At 36.4% G+C, this 19956-nt stretch overlaps 3 protein-coding genes across 3 annotated transcripts; 2 read left to right on the forward strand and 1 right to left on the reverse strand.

The window, feature by feature from the left end:
- The first annotated feature begins 36 nt into the window (after positions 1-36).
- LOC129415852 (N(4)-(Beta-N-acetylglucosaminyl)-L-asparaginase) lies at positions 37-3118 on the forward strand. The gene is made up of 10 exons (XM_055170020.2): positions 37-346; positions 676-814; positions 925-1081; positions 1215-1263; positions 1491-1529; positions 1772-1860; positions 2057-2072; positions 2313-2380; positions 2592-2696; positions 2845-3118. The coding sequence occupies exons 1-10, from the start codon at positions 238-240 to the stop codon at positions 2941-2943; spliced, it is 870 nt and encodes a 289-aa protein (XP_055025995.2). The 5' UTR covers positions 37-237; the 3' UTR covers positions 2944-3118.
- Positions 3119-3572: 454 nt separating this feature from the next.
- Positions 3573-9280, forward strand: rab1ab (RAB1A, member RAS oncogene family b). Its single transcript, XM_055170023.2, has 6 exons — positions 3573-3748; positions 7133-7205; positions 7432-7527; positions 7681-7776; positions 7865-7996; positions 8084-9280. Exons 1-6 carry the CDS (start codon positions 3735-3737, stop codon positions 8279-8281), a joined length of 609 nt encoding a protein of 202 aa, XP_055025998.1. The 5' UTR covers positions 3573-3734; the 3' UTR covers positions 8282-9280.
- A 1575-nt stretch (positions 9281-10855) lies between these two features.
- cep68 (centrosomal protein 68) lies at positions 10856-19853 on the reverse strand. The gene is made up of 7 exons (XM_055170008.2): positions 19463-19853; positions 17556-17940; positions 13988-15361; positions 13782-13904; positions 13584-13680; positions 11495-11623; positions 10856-11393 (listed from the first exon to the last, which is right to left on the reverse strand). The coding sequence occupies exons 2-7, from the start codon at positions 17892-17894 to the stop codon at positions 11380-11382; spliced, it is 2076 nt and encodes a 691-aa protein (XP_055025983.2). The 5' UTR covers positions 17895-17940; positions 19463-19853; the 3' UTR covers positions 10856-11379.
- Positions 19854-19956: the final 103 nt, after the last annotated feature.

Consider the following 19956-nt stretch of genomic DNA (forward strand, 5'->3'; position numbering starts at 1 on the left):
GGATTTAACACTTTTAACTAATTTCCTACATATTGTTTTTTAAACAAACAGCTAAATTAGGTTTGTACTGCAACAATTTGAGACTTTTACAGCATATGCAACAGAATATGCGACTGTTTACTTTTATTGTGAAAAGGGGGGTTGTTACAGAAATATTAAGAAGTTCAACAAATAGGGAAATAATTGTTACTCGTATATGAAAAATCCTGTGTATTTTAATACACATAGTTATAATAAATGGCAGCTGTGGGGACATGGTCTTTTTCTCACTCTGCTGTAGAGAGAATGAGACGTATGCTTCTGGATGGACAAAATGCAACTGATGTGGTAGAAACAGCAATGGCAGGTAAATGACGTGAATACCTGAACTTGCATTTGCTTTAAATCTGATGAATGAATACAGGTAGGCTACAGTTTGGCCCTGCAGTGGTTTGGTTAAAGAGGCTCTGATTTTATGTTAAACTTTCAGGAGTTGTTGGTTGTTTGTCTTATTAAAAAAAACATTGTAATAATTTTAATTTAATGAATGTAATTGGGGTCAATAATGATCACTGGAGAATACATTTTTAATAAGTACATTTTTATAAATAAAAAATATAACTATTCAGGGTATTTATGGGAGGTGTATATGTAGTAAACAACATCTATGTTTAAAAAAAGTGGTATTTTTCTCAGAGGTTGAAGATGATGTTGACACAGGACGGCACATTGTTGGCAGAGGAGGATTTCCTAATTTTAAAGGAGTGGTTGAATGTGATGCTGCAATAATGGAAGGTGTACCAGGAAGATTTGGGGCAGTAGCTGCATTGAAGGGGTAAAACATAAATGCTTCATGCTTCCAGACAAAAAGTAAAACAAATAAACAAACAAAAAAAAGTTTTTTTTAACAGTTTTTGGCCTTAATACTTGTGTTTTTATTGCTAGTATAGCACAGCCATGTTGTGTAGCTCGCAAAGTGATGGACAGGAGTCCACACAGCTTGCTTGTTGGAGAGGGAGCAGAATCCTTTGCTCAGGAACAAGGCTTTATATCTGAGCCCAATAAAAACATGCTGTCTGACCATTCAGCTACTGCATACCAGGTGTTCAATTGCATTTTAAGATGCATATTTAACTTCTTTTTAAAAAAATATTAGATAGAGTAAATGTATGATGATAGATCATATTTTCATCAGATTATATGAATTTATTTGATATATTCTGTAATTTCAAAAGGAATTTCTTGAAAAGAATAAAACAGTTAAAGATGGACATGATACATTAGGTAAGTGAGCAATGGAAGATATGAGTTCGTATAAATCATGAGAAAGAAAACATTTGCTTTGGTCACGTAAAGTCTAATTTAATAAAACATAACAGATTTACTAACAAATTTAAGTCCAGTTTCAAGATATATAAAAAATATGTTGTTTCAATTTCATGTTCATAAAACAAAAATTTGCTGCTGTTATAATTTGGGATTATGACATTTGTTTTGTGATATACTTTTAGGCCTCATAGCTCTTGATCTAAGTGGTAACATAACTGTTGGTAAGGACTTTATTATAATATTATTTATTTCCTCTGAAATGTTCCTTTTCCATTTGAAAAATGCTTTCGACCTTCCACAATCACTTTTACTGATGTGATTTTTGATATGACCCCTATGCTCCATGCAAGTCTGAAATACAACTATACAACTACAGGTTCAAATACCTTTTGGTACCATACAAGTTTAGACAAACTCTCATGGCAAACTTTTGTGTGTGTCTGAATTAACACACATTGCACAGGAGTTTCCACATCAGGAGCACCCTTTAAATCTCCAGGGCGCGTGGGAGATTCTCCACTTCCAGGCTGTGGTCTATATGCTGACCATACAGTAAGTAATTTACCACTTCGATGTGTAGCTTTTGGGGTGATTTTGTAAGCTTTTTTATCATTCAGCTCATAATTATTTTGCGATATAAAAACTGCACTGTATCAGATAATTAAAAGGAATAAAAACATAATTTTTGTGTGAACTACTTTGAATTTGTGAAAGTGTTTCTTTACAACTTTATTCTATGTATTTTCAGGTGGGTGCTGCAGCAGGTTGTCCATTTTACTTCAGATTTATTATTTTCTTTCCAGTTCTGTGCTTCTACAAATTTATTGTAATAACAACAATATAGAAATTTAATAAATTAACAATAATAATCCTTCCTGCTTTTAAAAATATCAGAAATACAGTTATGTCTTTAATCAACTAATATGATCCCATATTACTTAACACATACAGTATAAAGCTTTTAATGGCGATACAATTTAAATAATTTTTTCATTTGTCTACAGCTACAGGTGATGGAGATAAAATCATGTGCTATTGCCCAAGCTTTCATGTTGTGCAGCTGATGAGACAAGTATCTATCAAGCCCCCTTGAATAAATAATGTGTAATTTAAGAATGTATATTTTATGATAATTATGGGGATCCTGGTGTCCAAGGTTCACATAACGGTTGTCTATGACAGATGGAATTGAAAAAAGCCAATGAAAATCTCATTAAATCATTAGCTGTCAGTAAATTTGATCTGTCTCTCAGTTTGGTCATCTGTTCTTGTCTGCCACCAAGGGGTTGTCTCCTAATGAGGCTTGTCATGCTGTTCTTGCTGACATAAAGAGAAGAATAAGTGGAGATAAATGCTTTGAAATTGGGCTTATTTCTTTAAATATTAAGGTAATATTTTTTGACCACCTGGTTTGCATAAAAAAATTATATTTATATAATAATAATAATTAATTTGTAAAGGTTTCTACCTGTTTAAACCCCACCCAACTGCAGACAACAGTTTGCATTAGTTTAACTTGATTATGGTTCTTTACAGGGAGAGGTTGGTGCTGCATCCTCTGTCGCATTTCCATACACATTCTGGAAACAAGGGATGGATTCAGTGAAGGAGCTTGTTATTAACCAGCCTAAATAAATCTAACATTTAGTTTCTACTCATTAACATGTGTTGTGATAAATGTAAAATTTTCATGTCAGAGCCACATATGTTAAATCTTTCAATGTATTGTATAAAAAGTATTTGTCAGCCAGTCAAACATAATTAATTAAATAATTAACATAAATAAATATGCATAATTAATATGAATACATTTCTGTGTCTCACTCATGTTTCTGTAGCTCAGTTGGTGGAGCATTACGTTAGCAGTTCAAAGGTTAGGGTCCAAACACATACTAAAATAAATTATAGCTTGAATGCACTGTCAGTCACTTTGGATAAACGTGTATCAAATTAAAAATGTCACATTTTTTGACACGTATTGATTAGTGACTCACGCTCACATTTTCAATGCCACGTTTCAAAAATGACGTAATTTCTACCCCTCTTGATAGGGGGCAGGATTGCGGCAACACTCAGCGTGAACGATTTGGGTCACTATGACCTCATCATGAAATGTTCATATTTTGTTGTTGGGCATTGTAGTCCATTATTCGAATGTCTTCCATTCGCGAGTTCCAGATGATCTTTGGAATGAACTACAACTTCCGCAAAGGTTGTGATGACGACATTACGAACGCAATGTTTAAGGAGTTCCTATTTCCTGGTTGAAGAGTCAGCCATTTTGGGTTTTAACCGACTAGCCTTTGCGGCAGTAGCTAGCCAGCTAGTTACTTTTTAATCGGAGGAAGGGTTATTGTTTCTAGTTCATCTTCAAGCCGCGGAGTTATTTTGTTAGAAGAGAAGCCGTTTTCCGTGTCATCTCCACGATGAATCCCGAATAGTAAGTGTTTGAAATCTTACACGGCTTGTTTGTAGTTATTTAGCAGATAATTTACCTGTAGCTACTTTTGACAGGCAGCAGTATAGATGACTAACTGTTAGCTGTGTGTTTTAGTCATTAACAGCCGATAGCCCGGCATTTATTTTATACAACTTACTCAAATCTGGGAAGATTGCTGTTTGAAAGCCAATATTTTCATTATACCACACAATTCTTTATTAAGGAATTCAGAAGTAACTTTTGTAATTCAACTGCTGTTATTATGTAACTTAGCCGAGCTCACCCGGTGTTTCGACCGGATTGACTTTTCATCCGCGTTATATTTGTAACAGATAGGTTGAATTAGTGTCATTGGTATTCTGGTTTCTCTGTCAATGCCACTTGTTAAAGCATATGTTGTGTGTCAATCTTTAGCAGAAATTGATATATGTAGGCTAGCAAGGCTAACGTCTTCAGTTAGCTTTCAACAGCTAGTTAAGGCAAGGTAAATAGTTAATTACACGTCTTTAATAACCTGTTGCTGATCCCAGATTTGCTTAAAGAGTTGTTATATAACAGTAGTTTGGTTATCTAGTTTGAAAAAAAGATGTCAGTATTAGGAAGGTAGACCTTTAAATTACTGACGTATCAGAGTCGCGGATATTTATTTATTTGCGTAAACAACTTGCAAGTATATTTTATTGTCTTTTATTCGTGTATTTTATTATCTGGTGTATGTACACACACATACTCGTTCGTGCACCTGTTTTTCATTGATAAGTGAATGACTTTTACAACAAAGTATAACATAATAGCCAACGTTACTCAGTGTTTTAATCTAGGGTTTACATTAAATATGGTTTATCGAGATTAACGTTACACATCCAAATTTCCGCACCACCAGCCTTATTGGTTTCATCGCATCGTCACTTTTCGATTTTCTTCATCAGTATTATGTTTACTTGATATTCATTGATCTTACAGGTAGCTGTTTATCCATAGATGCTGCTGATGTTTTGTCTTTCTTGGTCTTTTAGTTGTAGGTGTAAAATTGTAAGGATTTCATAATCCGATATCTGTATGGGCAGATGTCAAATATGTCTCAGCTAATGTGCCCATCCCTTCCTCTATTGTAAGACAGTCATGTGTAGGTCACATGCTAACTACTAGTGCTATTACAACAAGCACTAGTTTGAGGGTTGAGCAATTCGGTTACATGATGGGTATCATCAGCAGTTGCATTTATTTTACATGGGCAGAACAGTGGTGAATTTTGTCAATTTTTTAAATGTTGAATTACAGCATTTTGGTTCTGTAGTGGACACTGCTTCTTTAGTAGTTTCCCTTTCACTTTTTCACGTGAACTGTAATTAAATACTGAATTACTCCCTAAAATAACAATACAGACATACACATAGTTTTAAATGTCCAGCACAGTTAGTATTTCATGCAGAATTTCCAGATCTGTATCTTTACCCATAACACATCCATAAACCTCTTTTTTGTCTTTCATACACTTGACAAAATTCTGGGTTGTTTCAAAACATTAATTTAAACAAACCTCAAACATTGGATTAAATTAACCCTAATAAGTCCCTTGGGGTCAATCTTACCCCCAAGCCACTTTTCTTTAGTTTAAAAACATGGTTCCCTTCATTTTAGTGGAATAAGATTTTGTGACTTTTCCAGATTATCTGTCAAGATTCATATAAAAAACTGGGCTTGATTCGGTCGTTCTAAAGAGGTGCAAAAGAAAATTCACCAAAAGAGGCCCTTTGCGGGTAAAAATAACCCCAATTGAAATGAATGGGAAATGCAAAAAAATCATTTTTTTTTCTTTTTATTTGTCAAAAAAAAATCAATGCATCCAGAATAAATCTGAAAATTTTAACACAGAAAGGTAGGCCTGGTACTAGAGCGCACACAAACACACATTCAAATTTCTATGGCATTTTGTAACAACAGACATTTCAAAATGCATCAAAAACTACTATTTGAAATATTTATTTTTAATCTACTTTCTAATGTTTATATAAACATAAATTTACAAAACGTTTCACTAAAGTACTTATGTTGAGCAGTTGGCCACATCCAGTAAAATGAATGGGTCTCTATGGGCATCTGCTGGTCGAAAATTATTTATTTCCTAAACTGTAATTCTTTTATGTTTTTTCCTAAACATCAAATTACCGAATTCAACACATAACATCTAGATCAATATCTAAAAACAATTTATATTAAATTTAGATCAAAATTTATGTGAATTTTTCATAAAAATTTGATATTTTACAGGTAAGCTAATGGTGTAGTTGAGGAATTGAGTGGTAAACGGGTACAAAAATACTTCATATCTCCCAAAACACAGCGTTAATGTTTAGATGGGAAGTAAACAAAAAATTGATATATTATTTGTATAATTAAAAATTTTTGTAATCATTTTTTTAATGTCTGGGGTCATTTTTACCCCCAAGGAGCTATAATGTATACAGGAAAGTGGGGGCTTATGAGGGTTAACCTAGGAAGGTGTGTATATTTTACCCAACCATGGGTTAAAACAGCATTCAAACATTATTATATTTAAACAATATATTTATTACTTTAGTGCTTAACTGTAAAGACAATTTGCATACTTTTACATATGTTTAATCTATTATTTTTAAGAGACATTGAAACGCCTGTGTAGTGTTTAAACAGAGGGCCTTTACATGCAGCTTTTTTGTAAAGGATGCCCACACAGAAGTGTTGTTTGTTAACTAACTGCAGTCAACCTAACAAGGAGGGCATGACTTGAATTCAGCTGGCAGGATGGTGAGGAAGCCATGAGACTGTGTGATGAGGTGGTCTTGACCATGCTAGACCTTTGATCCAAATGTCCTTCCTGTTGACTGTACTTACTACAGCATGTTAAATAGGGCCAAAGGATTCAGCACAACAGGCAAAATAACTCCTTTGTGGAATGCTTAATCAGCTTACTGTTTCCCTACTTCAGACGCCTGTTTCTGTCTTAAATAATAAACCATCTTCTGCATGAAAAGGTGTACCAGTGACCTTGTGGGGCAATTGAGTACCCTAATGTACCCTGTACTCATCTGTGCTATGTCAGACAGTGGTAGGATGCAAGGGCTGACCAATTTTGCATGTTGCTGGGGGATTTTAAATGAATGGTGGAAACATTTATATTTCCAACTTTAGAAACAACGACCGTACGTGTGTTCACTTCCACCTGACCTCTGACCCAACGTTACAAAAACCAATCGCTTCATCTATGCAGTTAGGGAAAGTAACTGTTGGGTTCATGCTGATGCTTTTTTTAAATTACTACTAATAAAAGTTGGTGGACACATACTGCCTTGGTTAACCTAAAGATGGACCACATCTGACTGTTTAATGTCTTGAATTTTCCAGTGACTATTTATTCAAGCTGCTCTTGATTGGTGACTCTGGTGTTGGAAAGTCTTGTCTCCTTCTTCGATTTGCAGTAAGTAAACCTTCCCCTACACCTTTCTTATGCATGAATGCATTGCATGATTCATATTTTATGTGTATCAGTAGTAGTAATAATATTTCAGATCAGACGTGGCAACAGCTGTTCTGCCCACAATAAATCTGTTTTATATACCATATAAACGGTGCACTAACAGATAAAAGCAGTGTAGGGTAATATATGACTGACACCGAGTACTGAACATCTTGTGTGCCTACAGGATGACACATACACAGAAAGCTACATTAGCACTATCGGTGTGGACTTTAAAATAAGAACTATAGAATTAGACGGAAAGACCATCAAACTTCAAATCGTAAGTTTTTATCTCCTATCAAGTTTGTTTAAGATGATAATTGTTGTAAGTGGTAATCATTTAATGGCATCTTTACTAAAAATAAGTTTCTATTGTAGTGTTTTGTGGGCACATCTTTTGTTTGATTCAGGTGTTGTTTATTTTATCGTACAGTGGGATACAGCGGGGCAAGAAAGGTTTCGAACAATCACATCCAGCTATTACAGAGGAGCACATGGCATTATTGTTGTCTATGATGTTACAGATCAGGTGAGTTTTTTTTAAACATTTTAAGTCTTCAAGTTCACCTAAGATCAAATTTTTATGCTTTTTAAATGTTTTTTGCCTTTCCCCTCAGGAGTCATTCAATAATGTAAAACAGTGGCTACAGGAGATTGACCGTTACGCCAGTGAAAATGTTAACAAGTTATTGGTTGGGAACAAGTGTGACCTAACAACAAAAAAAGTGGTTGACTACACAACAGCGAAGGTAATATAACCATTGCCAGGCTAGATTTTGAAACGGACCAATTATTTACTTTTCCAATGTTCTAAGTCTTGGTTTATCTCCATGCAGGAATTTGCTGATTCCCTTGGCATTCCTTTCTTGGAAACTAGTGCTAAGAATGCTACCAATGTGGAGCAGGCCTTCATGACCATGGCTGGTGAGATCAAGAGGAGAATGGGCCCCGGAGCAACAGCTGGAGGTGCTGAGAAGTCAAACGTGAAGATCCAGAGCACTCCAGTGAAACCTGCATCTGGGGGCTGCTGCTGAGACCTCCTCCCATTTTGGTTCCTGGATAATGGATCAAGCCCAACATTATGAGAAAGAGAGAGGAATTGATCATTGGTTATGAAGCAAAGCGTGAATGTGGAGAATAGAAAGTATAAGAGTGTGAAACAGGCAACAGTTTAAGTCACCCAAGTTGTACTGTATGTAGCCGCACTACCAAACAACGTTCAAAAATCCGCTGCCCCCTTCTCTTGCTTTTCAGAAACTGATAAGAGGTCACAGATTTGGTAACGGTCAGCCCCCTTCACCCCTTCCTCCTGTCGGGCTGCTTTTAACAAACCCTACCCCAACCATGGATGGATTTCATTTTCACTCACTGATTTTAAATCCTCTGTTCTGCCAGTTTCTAAAAATTATGTGTGTATTTATCTCACTGCATTCCTCACTGCAGGGCTGGTCTGTGGTCAAATTCAATGACATTTTCTTTTCTTTTATTTCTTGTTGATTATTTTACTGTTTATATTTGCATGTGTACGTTTCGATTCCCATCTTTTGCCAGTTTGTTCTGATCTACTGGACAAGAATGATTCACAGTCCAACATCAGCTTAGTATAATATATGTACATATACGCTATGTATATATATGTGTGTGTGTAAGATCTGACTTGACAGTTCTGTAAGTTAAATACACAATTGAAATAGTTTTGCCTTTTGCATTCAGTTTGTCAGCTGCAGACTCTTGTAGTTTTGTTGCGCAATGTGTAACAGTTAACAAAAAGATAAATAAATATTGTACGACCGTACTGTACAATATCAACAGGTCTGCAATTCTTGGTGGCACATGTAGAAACCCTTTGTTTTATTTATTCAACATGTTTATGCAAATATATTGTTTTATTCATCTACAATTTCTCAATATGGCCATTACCTGCGGAAAACATTGAAAGCAACAATTTCACAATAGCATATGTGATTCAAACACTATGTTCTCTTTTTCATAATAAAGTCAAATGAGTTCATTTTTGAATGAACTTTGCAACAGTTCATGTCTAATTTATCATTCAGGTTTAGTTTAAAGGGGCCATGTCACAAGACTTTAAAGATGTCAAATAAATCTTTGGTGTCCCCAGAGCACATATGAGAAGTTTTAGCTCAAAATACCATAAAGTAATTTATTATAGCATGTTAAAATTGCCACTTTGTAGGTGTGTCCTTTAAAATGGAAATGAGCGGATGAAGTACAAACACTGATCACGATGGTGGTTTGTTGCAATTGAAACTCAATTGTGCGGTGAATTATTTTCTCTTTCTCTCTGCACTAAATGGCAGTGCTGTGGTTGGATAGTGCAGATTAAGGGGCGGTATTATTATAATAAGAGCTCCTTATGACATCATAAGGAGAGCCAAATTTCAACCACCTATTTTTTCTACATGCTTGCAGAGAATGGTTTACCAAAACTAAGTTACTGGGTTGATCTTTTTCACATTTTCTAGGTTGACAGAAGCACTGGGGACCCAATCATAGTACTTTAACATGGAAAAAGTCAGATTTTCATGCCATGGCCTCTTTAATGGAGTTACTGATTGATACTTTATGGGGCAGTTTCCCCAGACAGAGTTTAGATTAATCCAGGACAAGTCCTTAGTTATTTTAGGACATTTAAGACGTTTTTACAAACAAACCTTACAAAAACTATATTGGTGTGCATCTTGAGACAAAACCATGAAACTGATATATGTTAAAATATGTGTCAATACAAGGTGTTCTAAAAATAAAATAGCTGAAACATGCATTTTAGTCTTGGACTAGGATAAGCCCTGTCCATGAAACCGCCCCTATGGATATTAAAGAGGAGATTAGGTACTTAGTATTTACTTACTGGATCATAGTTTTCTTTGTATATGTATACACAACCCAAAAGCAATTCATGGATCTGGTAGTGGAGGTTTTAATATCATCATCATCCTTCTATAATAATATGTATAACTAATGCAACTTATGCATACAAAGATTTCAAATGAATGGAATGATTCACTCTAAAACTTCCTTAGATATTATCAAAACCTACACAAAGATTTAAGCTTGTATGAAAAGGGGGCTCTTTATTGTAAGAAAGTCTGTTACATTTAAAGTATCAGTGTAAGAACAAAACACAGAAACAAAGTTACATCTTTTTGTTATCCATCGTAATACATTTTGTCATCCATTCAATAACACAAATTCAATTAAGAACGTGACTGATTTAGCAAAGTATGAACACCACAGTGTTCTGGCTGCCTTAAATAGCTCTTTAAAAATGTAAATTAGGCCTGTCCATTTGTTTCCTCTTGCTGCAAAGCAACCCCAATACACAATGTTAACAAAAGGGATGTTACCTGTGTGTTTAAGCAATATAAGTCTCTTTGCCTTTGGACCAGAGAGCTCCAGGTTTCTATTTTATATTATTATATATAATGATGACACCATTAATCAGATTATTTGTGATCCTGTCTGTGAAAACCAGGACAAGTCTCAAAATCTAATAATGAGAGTAGGAGCATCAAAGTTTAATTTCAGTTGTTGATTTCACGTTGATTTCAATCTTTGACATGACCTTACTCTGTCAATATTAAATATTATCAAGGTTATATTTTCACCAAATGTTCTTTACATTATATAGTATGATTTTATGTTAAAACATTTTATGGTAAATCACAAAAAAAATGACTTTAGCAGGCATAGTCTATTCAGAAGAGAAACTACGGCTCTGGTGATCTCTCATTAAAAGGGTAAAAATCTTGATTGGCACAATGTCTGTGTACATCTTCAGCACAGCATAACAGTATTACTAAAGTGGACCATCTTAGGTTAATGTCTGACGGGAGACATATGTTAAAAAATGTATATTTCAAGAAAGATGGCATTTATAAATACATAATGAAACGTCCATCAGTAGTAAAAGAAGGATCACAATACAAGTAAACTGCAAACATAAAAGCACTTACAGACATTATATAAATGTTAAAAGTTTACAAAAGAGATGTTGATCAAGTATAAAATGGTTTGCGGTTATTGTCCTTATGTGGGTTAAAAGGTGCACAAAAATGTCTCAGTAAAGCAGATAGGTTATTGTTTTCACACCTCTTTCTCAAACTAGTCATCAAGAAACTTCCTCTGTAGACAAAGAGAGAGAGAGAGATTATGGTTACTAATGAAAGTTATAACTGAAGAGTTATTTTTCTGAGAGATGAAAAGAGGGTTAGTGGATCATTTACCTGAGGTCTCCTGTGTCCTGGGGTCAGTGAGGCTGTCCATGGCTGAGATAATAGAGGAGAACAGATACTCTGAATGTGTCTCCAGTGTATGAGACTGTCTCTCTATTAGCGCCAGTGTCTCCTTCAAAACTGAGGGGTGAAAAATCATTTGAGGACAACAAAATTAGGCAGACATGCTTATATAAATATTTCTGAGCAAAAAGTAAACCGTTAAGCTTAATTTAACATTAGGTACGATATAAAAGAGGATTTCTAATGATTATGCATGCTAAGGGAATGGGACACAACGTGATACTGTAGGTAGCAGACTCTCAAACTCATGTATGCATGGCCTCATTCTGCAAGCAAAGCGTTTCCTGTTTCTCTCTGCGAGGATTGAGTTACACTAGGTACACAACATGTCCAAAACTCAAAAGCTGTACACATTTGTGGAAATGGACCACAAAGAACAAAGAGAATATTATAGGCCTTGTAGATAATTCAAATATTATGTTTCATCCAATTAAAAATGTAAGCTACTTCATCGCTCGAAGGTTTCAGTAACACAATGCCACTTTTCATTTCCAGCCAAAGAAATCTTGTTTATTCAGTGTACAGTATAGTAGCTGACAAGAGTAAAATAATACTACTTTTTTAACTATTAAACAACAGGCATATGTCCGAGATACATATGTTCGTCATCTTTCAGACGAACAAACTGGGAGTTACCCTACCAAATGCCCCTGCCACTCCAAGCTTTATAATGGTATAAAACATGGATCAGGGAACAACTTCTGACTTTAACCCACCCAAAAATGTATTCATCCTTCACAGGGGTAATTCACACGGCTCCAATGGGTTAATAAAGGTCTTTTGCAGGTTCTGATGCGATTTTGTAAGAAAAATATCCATATTTAAAGCTTTATAAACTGTAATAACTAGCTTCCGGTAACAACGCCATCTTGGACTCAAGCGATTCACAAGATGAGAGCGAGGTTACATCGTGTTACCTTTAAAGATACATTGTTACAGTTCGCGCTGCGTCACTGCGGTGACACTTTGGGGACACCTCCAGGGGTAAGTGCATCTGAATTTTTATATCAAATTTAACCAATGGTGAGGCGTAACGACAAAGACAGGGTGACGCGGGAGCCAGGAAGTATATCACTAACTGAAATATTGCCAAAGACGGTGTTACATGGACGCAGGAAGTATGGCAAGGGAGGCGCAGCGTCTCGTTCCCTTCTTAGGGAACAACAGTTACATACGTAACCCGAGACATTTTCATGTGTCAAACACAACTATGCAAAAAAACATTTTGTTATGAATCAATATTCGCATACAGCAGATATAAGCATTTAAAGCAGATATAAGCATTTAAAGCAAACAGTTTAGCACTTGCTTAAAAAGTCTATAATTTTTATGATATTATCCTACACTACACAGGAAATAATAAGGATTTTTTTCCAGAAAACTTATTGCATAAAATAGATTCAAGCACTTTCAATGACCTGTATCTATGTATGGATATTTTCAATAACTTCCCAGGGCCTTAAAGTTTTTCCCCCAGATTCACAAACTTTCAAGGATTTCAAGGACACATGGGAACCCTGTATTATAGTTTATAAAGTTTAAAACATGGATATTTTTCGTACAAAATCACATTGATTTCCCGTAAAAGAACTTTATTAACCCCTTGAAGCCGTGTGAATTACTTCTGTAAAGGATGGATGCACTGTTTTTAGCTTCAAAGTCAGAAATTGTTCCCTGGTCCCTGTTTTCCACCGCCACAAGCCCGGAAGAGCAACAACATTTACCAAAATAACTCCAAACATGTTCGTCTGAAAGATGACGGACATATGTATCTCAGATTGCTTGAGGGTGAGTAAATCATGGGGTATTTTTAATATTTGGCTGGAGTATTGCTTTAAAACTCCTTTGAGCATGAAATTCTGAATAGAGCAATGCTTTAACTATACTTGTATTGCAGATATAATGCTAAATATATGTGCTAAATGAACTAAACTAGACTAAACTAATATCACCCAATGACACTAGCTGACATTATCCTATTGTACTCAAAGCGTTTGATAATGTTATAGAGACTCACAAGGAGAAGCTGAGCTCATGCAATGCAAAAGCATCTCTCCAGTCTGTAAAACATCTGTCGTAAGAGGTTTATGAGCGTGGACGTCTTCCTGAAAACTCTGTGGGAACATCATGAAACACATTTAATAACTTCAAAAGGATTTTTGGTAATTAAACTCTTATGTCTTATTGTTATAAGAGATGCATCTGCTTAACCAACCTTGTAGTCGGCCAAGGAGGCTTTGACACTGTCTAAGTCAACGGTTGGAGGGGAAAGAACCTCTATCTTCTCTACCACCTTATACAGCCACTGAATCAACTTTTCAAGGTTTGAGCAAAATACCTGTTGAGGGTATAATAGGTTTTATTTAATTCTTAGCAGTCTCAAAAGGTCATGGTAAGTACAGAAACTTACAATCTTCTCACCACTATGTGCTGCATGAGTGACTCCTCTGGCTCTTTTTCAACCTGATCTACACATATTGTCCTTTGAAGTTCTGACATGGACATTCCACTCAGTTGATCCATAATAGTTTTCACCTCCCTCAGGTTCCTCCTGTTCACTTCTCGGCTAATTGCCTGGATTCTGGCACCTGCTTCCTGTGAATGATCCTCAGCCTTGAGACGATCTTCATCACCACTTTGTTCTACCACCAGTTCCTGTTTATCCACCTGAACTGTCGGTGACCTGACAGAAGTAACCTCACTCCCCAGAGACTCCCAGCTGGTGGTAACTGGCTTGCTTATTTGGGCACTAATATCCCTCAGTTGCTGTGAAAGCAAATTGAGTTCTTTTATCTGTTCAGGCAGGCGAAGGAACTCTTCATCCCACTCGTCACGTGATCCAGGGCGAGCCAGGATGTGTGTTGATCTGATAAAAGTGGGATCTGACCTGAATGTAGAGAAGACACCAAATTTACGGTAATGCTTCTTGTCACAGTCTAGATTCTCAGCTGATAAGCCAGTTTGGTCTAGTGATGAATACAGGCTGCTGGACAGTATATCATCCGAGGACTTAGAATATGATAATTTCCTTAGATTTAGACTGTGTACTCCAGTCAAGCTTTGGCCTCTTGTTGGGCTGTATCTTTCCTGTCGAGTCCAGGTCTGGGATTGGTCCAGACAGGATAGGCTGGACGAGCTGTGAATGTGGTCCAACTCAATGCCTGAGTCTTGCAACAGTGGTTCACTTTGTAACAGAGACTCTGGTGAACTCCATGTGTTAGCCATGTTGGGTCTTAAAGGGTATGTATAGTCAAGGAGTGCTTGGTATTCCTTATCAGGATCCCAGCTTGGGGATCTACGATCTGGGGAGGGTGGCATTGAATTTGGGATGGCGCAGGCCCAATAGTTGGCCTGATAAGGTGACATGTGTTTGGGTACATGCGTATAGTTCTTATTGTAATACTGGGAAGATCCTTTGTTAAGGAGAGTATCTTTACCTTTGTCCATCTCACCTGCTCTTGTCTTAACACTTCTCGTGTAACAAGATGTATGGTTGGGCGAGTGAAAACTACTCAAAGGAGTGGATGTCAACTTAGGCACTTGAGGTACTGTAAGGCTCAAAATAGCTGTAGGAGAGCTGGACAAACTGTGTTCATTGGATAAAGTGTTAAAAATAGGTTCCTCATCACATGACCACAACCTGAGGTCCGATATGTTCATGGAGGTATCCAGGTCTTCACTAGACATTGGTGGGGAGAATGTATACAAATCATCCTTAATACTTTTAACTGACTGCTTGACTGAACTTTTTTCCTTTTCTTCCGGGAAATCTGCTTTGAGGATTAAATGAGGTTCCTGAAAAGACAATAATAGCTATTTGTTAATGAAAAATTTTAGGATCTTAAGATAGTTACAGACTATCTTGTTTTTAAGCATGCACGACCTACACGTACAAAGTACACACATGCGTGGCCTACACGTACAAAGTACGCTCACTTACAAAAATCCGGCAGTGCGCAATGACATCTGTACCATGCATGTGCGTACAGGAGAATGTAGTATGTAGCTCAGGAGATGCATTGCACTTTGTTGCAGTGCGCATATGTCAAACGTCTGTGCACACATACGACTCAAAAAACTGCTAAATAAGACAGAATTGCAAATATAAATCACAGTCTTCCATTAGTCAGCCAAACAGATAGTCCTACACCATTTGTTCAGCCAATGTTGTTGTGTCCAGCTGGATGACCTGCTCAACTAAACAGAGCAATGCTTTGATAGTATCACAAAGCCTTACTGTTCACTCTTTAGAGGATTCAAAATACGAATGGCTTACTTAGGGGCTGTTTATAAGAAAACGTCTTCAATCATAAATAGGGAAAGTTTTTATATGGTTTGGCTGTTCGATTACACGACAACAGCATTTTGGGGTTCTGAAAAAGCATACATTTGAAGATGGGTTTCAAAGTGAAGCATGAATTTGTTGCGATAACGGTGACATCATGCGTATGTGTTAGTTAAGTCTATAGGGATGCGCAAGTATAACCAAAACCACAATGGTGGCCTATAGGACTGTGTTAGTGCTGCTCAAGATACTGAGTTTATAAACGCTTCTCCTAGAAAGTTAGCAAAATTTTGGCATTTTATGTGCACGTGTGTTTCCTTAAAGGGGTAATTCACCCAAAAATGAAAATAATGTAATTAATATTTCACCCTCATGTCATACCAAACTCTTAGACCTCCGTTCATCTTCGGAACACAGTTTAAGATGTTTTAGATTCAGTCCGAGAGCTTGTTGACCCTTCATTGAAAATCTACGTACGGTATACTGTCCATGTCCAGAAAGGTAATAAAAACATCATCAAGGTAGTCCATGTGACATCAGTGGGTCAGTTGGAATGTGTTGTAGCATCGAAAATACATTTTGTTTCAAAAATAACAAAAAATACTACTTTATTCAGCATTGTCGTTCTCCCGTGTCTGTTGTGAAGTGCATGCGCGAGACTAAAGTCACATGACTGCAGTGACGCAGATGACGTGTTATCCTCAGACATGTTTGCAAAGTTTTTTTTTTCAAACTTACAGCGTGCGTCTCCCTCAGACTGTAAACAAAGCCCGGGCACACAAAAAAAAAACAACAACAGCTGGGGCGCTCCAGATAACCCATCAGCCGCGTTGTACGTCATCCGCGTCACTGCAGTCACGTGACAGTCTCGCGCATGAGCTTCACAACAGACGCGGGAGAGAAGACAATGCTGAATAAAGTCGTAATTTTTGGACCAAAACTTATTTTCGATGCTTCAACACATTCTAACTGACCCACTGATGTCGCATGGACTACTTTGATGATGTTTTTATTATCTTTCTGGACATGGACAGTATACCATACATAGATTTTCAATGAAGGGTCAACAAGCTCTTGGACTAAATATAAAACATCTTAAACTGTGTTCGGAAGATGAAAGGAGGTCTTACGAGTTTGGAACGATATAAGAGGGAGCCATTCATGACATTACTTTTTATTTTTGGGTGAACTATCTCTTTAAGAAGTAACATCGCCATCTACTGGCATGCACACTTAATACAGAATTTTAGTTGGCTTCGCAGATCTGTGTTAACACTTTTTGACAGCGTTGGCGCGTGTGCCTGAAACTTTTAAAAAACGCAAAAGGAAAAACGTTTTAATGTTTTTACTACATTGCTGTCCTGTAAACACAGCCTTATAGTTGCTTCTGCATATTAACCTGAGCAATTATATTTTAACATCTAAAAAATTATATACTTCCAACTTTAAATTCATAATTACATTGTAACTGAACAGATTTCAAAATAAAAAAAATTAATGTCGATGTAGTCATTATTGACAAAGCAGAGTGACCTTTTAATTCTTGTCTGTTTCATCCAATGAGATCATTATATAAATAACAAGGACAATCAGCCACCCAGAAAAATCTCAGCACTACAATAAACAACAACTGGGAGTAAACCTTTACGTTACCAGTCCAAATTTTAAAACACAGTTAATGCACATAGAACATTAGATTCTGACCTTGTTTGAGTCTTCAAATGTGGGTGAATTCTTTAGAATGGGCATCTGGCTTTGTGTTGAGGAAATCAATGGTTTTCTCATGACGTAGAGGCTTTTGTCCGTCATATACCTTGAAACAGGTGCCATGGTGACTGTCTTTTTGCAACCACTTTGCTCTCTGTCTGAATCTTTGACCTCCTGGACACATGCGGGCCTGGACTCATCACTTGCTGTGTAACCAAGTGGCTTGGAGTGACCACTATGAATAAACTCTGGGATCCTGGACCTCCACCTGCCATATCTCCTGTTCTCCATCTGTGAGGTGGTGTCTGATAAGGCCATGTCAACTTTGAGACCCATAGCAACATGTCCAATTTCTGTTGTGCCTCATTTGTGCAAGTGAGAGCTTAAAGATCACAATAAAACTTTGTATTAATGCATGATGTAACAAAGCAAAGGCTTAACTCATCAGATAAGAAAGCTCTGTGTGGTTTTATAATAGACGTGAAAGCAGAACTCACTGTAATAAAGATACTACTCATATGTGTAAGAAACCTAATTAAAGATACATGTTTAGGCTTGTCGGAAATTGATGAACCCTAACTGCTCTTCATCCATGCCTATCTACAAAAGCATGTAGGCATGGATGAAGAGGAACAGAGAGGAAGGGATGCTTACAAATTCATATATAACTCATGGGTAAAACCTAATGTAAAAATTCCTACAGAATAAAGGCAAATTATCTCGGTTGTTGATAATTCAACTGCCGCAGGCACTATTATGTGATGGATTAACCATTATAAATGCAAGGGTGTGTGTAGACAAACCACTTTCATTTCTCTGTGAAATACTAGACTGTTACATGATTGGCTGATGCTTCTGGTTTCCATGACAACCGACAGAAAATGGCATGTCATGAGAGATCATCACATGGGGAAATTGAATTCATAGCCTTCTTGCATACAAAGACAAGCATGTTTTTCACTGAATCCTTCTGGATCTCCTTTCACTTTTACTATAAGTACTGATGTTCTGCTCTCATAAAAACATGTCAACTTACAAAATAAAAGAGAAAAAAATCAAGTATATTGTTAATTATTATTTGTGGAACTGCCTGTGTCAATGAATTTACATTTAAGATATTGTACTCTAGAGCAAGGAAGCAAACACTTCCCCCAAAATGTTACGCACGCACACAGACACACAAAAACCACAACACATAAGTTCCACTTCTTCACAATTAGCAAACTACATTAGCAAGCTTCAATGGCACTAGAGGCAATTTTAATTTTTCAATCACTTATACTACTATTAAATTGATATAGACAGTTACCATGGCAACCTGGTCACCAAACAAGTGACCAGATACTGTAAAGCAAAGTGCCTTACAATCTAACTGAAAATGTTTATAATATAACCTATGGAAAACTACAAACTTGCTTTATGATCTAGCGAATATCGCCATTTGTAAAGAAACACTTTGTAAAGAAAAGTGCAAAACGATTCAGTGGGTTAGTTTCCTTATAGTTTTAGATGTTTAACAGTTTGATCATTCAAGGACAGCAAATGCCATCAAATACTATACAATGATATCCCAAAAGAAGGCTATTAAACAAATGAATATCAATGATATTGTACTGAAACACGAAATCATGCTTTGTTAAAATCATAGCAATACTTTTGAGAACTGTTGCATGCATCAGGAAAGACAGATCAGTTGCCCTTCGATTGCACTTACAATCAGCACAATGTTATAAATGTTATTTGTATAAATATGCAATTGCCATGGATTCAAACCTAAATGTTTTAACTGTTAACTTATATCTATAGCAGCTTCGATACCTCTCAATCCCACGTTTAACTGTTTAAAATGGCTTTCGAGGCGAAAATGAAAGCCATTTTATTTTTTAACGTAAATGTTTACGTACCGTTGTGGTTAAGTCCTTTTGCAGCGGGATGAACTTCTACGCCCAATGGACTCAAGAGATATAATATCATTCAAAATACCACTGTTGAGGAATTCACAAGCTCGAGGAAGCGGTTCATAAACACAAAGGTGGATCAAGCTACGTCCCCTCCAGCCAATGCACGAGTTCATTCGTGCCTGTTAATACGCATGCGCACAGTAATCATCTAATAATCACTATTAAAATGTCTCTGTCATTGTTATTTTGTTATAAATTGCTGTGTTTAAAGTAAATGGTGTCGTCGTTAATCTGAAGCGCCTATAAAAATGTATCTAATCACAGTCGTCTGCTATCTAAATTTTATTTATGTTAACTTTTAATTTGCGTGTAAGATATTAATCTTTTAACTTAATTTAGAATTGTAATAATTTCCCTTTTTTAGGGCACAGATACCTCCAATAAACCATTTTGCTTGCTTAGTCCTAGCGCCCCCTTCCGGAAAACAACTTTATTTG

Source organism: Misgurnus anguillicaudatus, chromosome 11, assembly GCF_027580225.2.
Source record: "Misgurnus anguillicaudatus chromosome 11, ASM2758022v2, whole genome shotgun sequence".
Taxonomy (NCBI): Eukaryota; Metazoa; Chordata; class Actinopteri; order Cypriniformes; family Cobitidae; genus Misgurnus; species Misgurnus anguillicaudatus.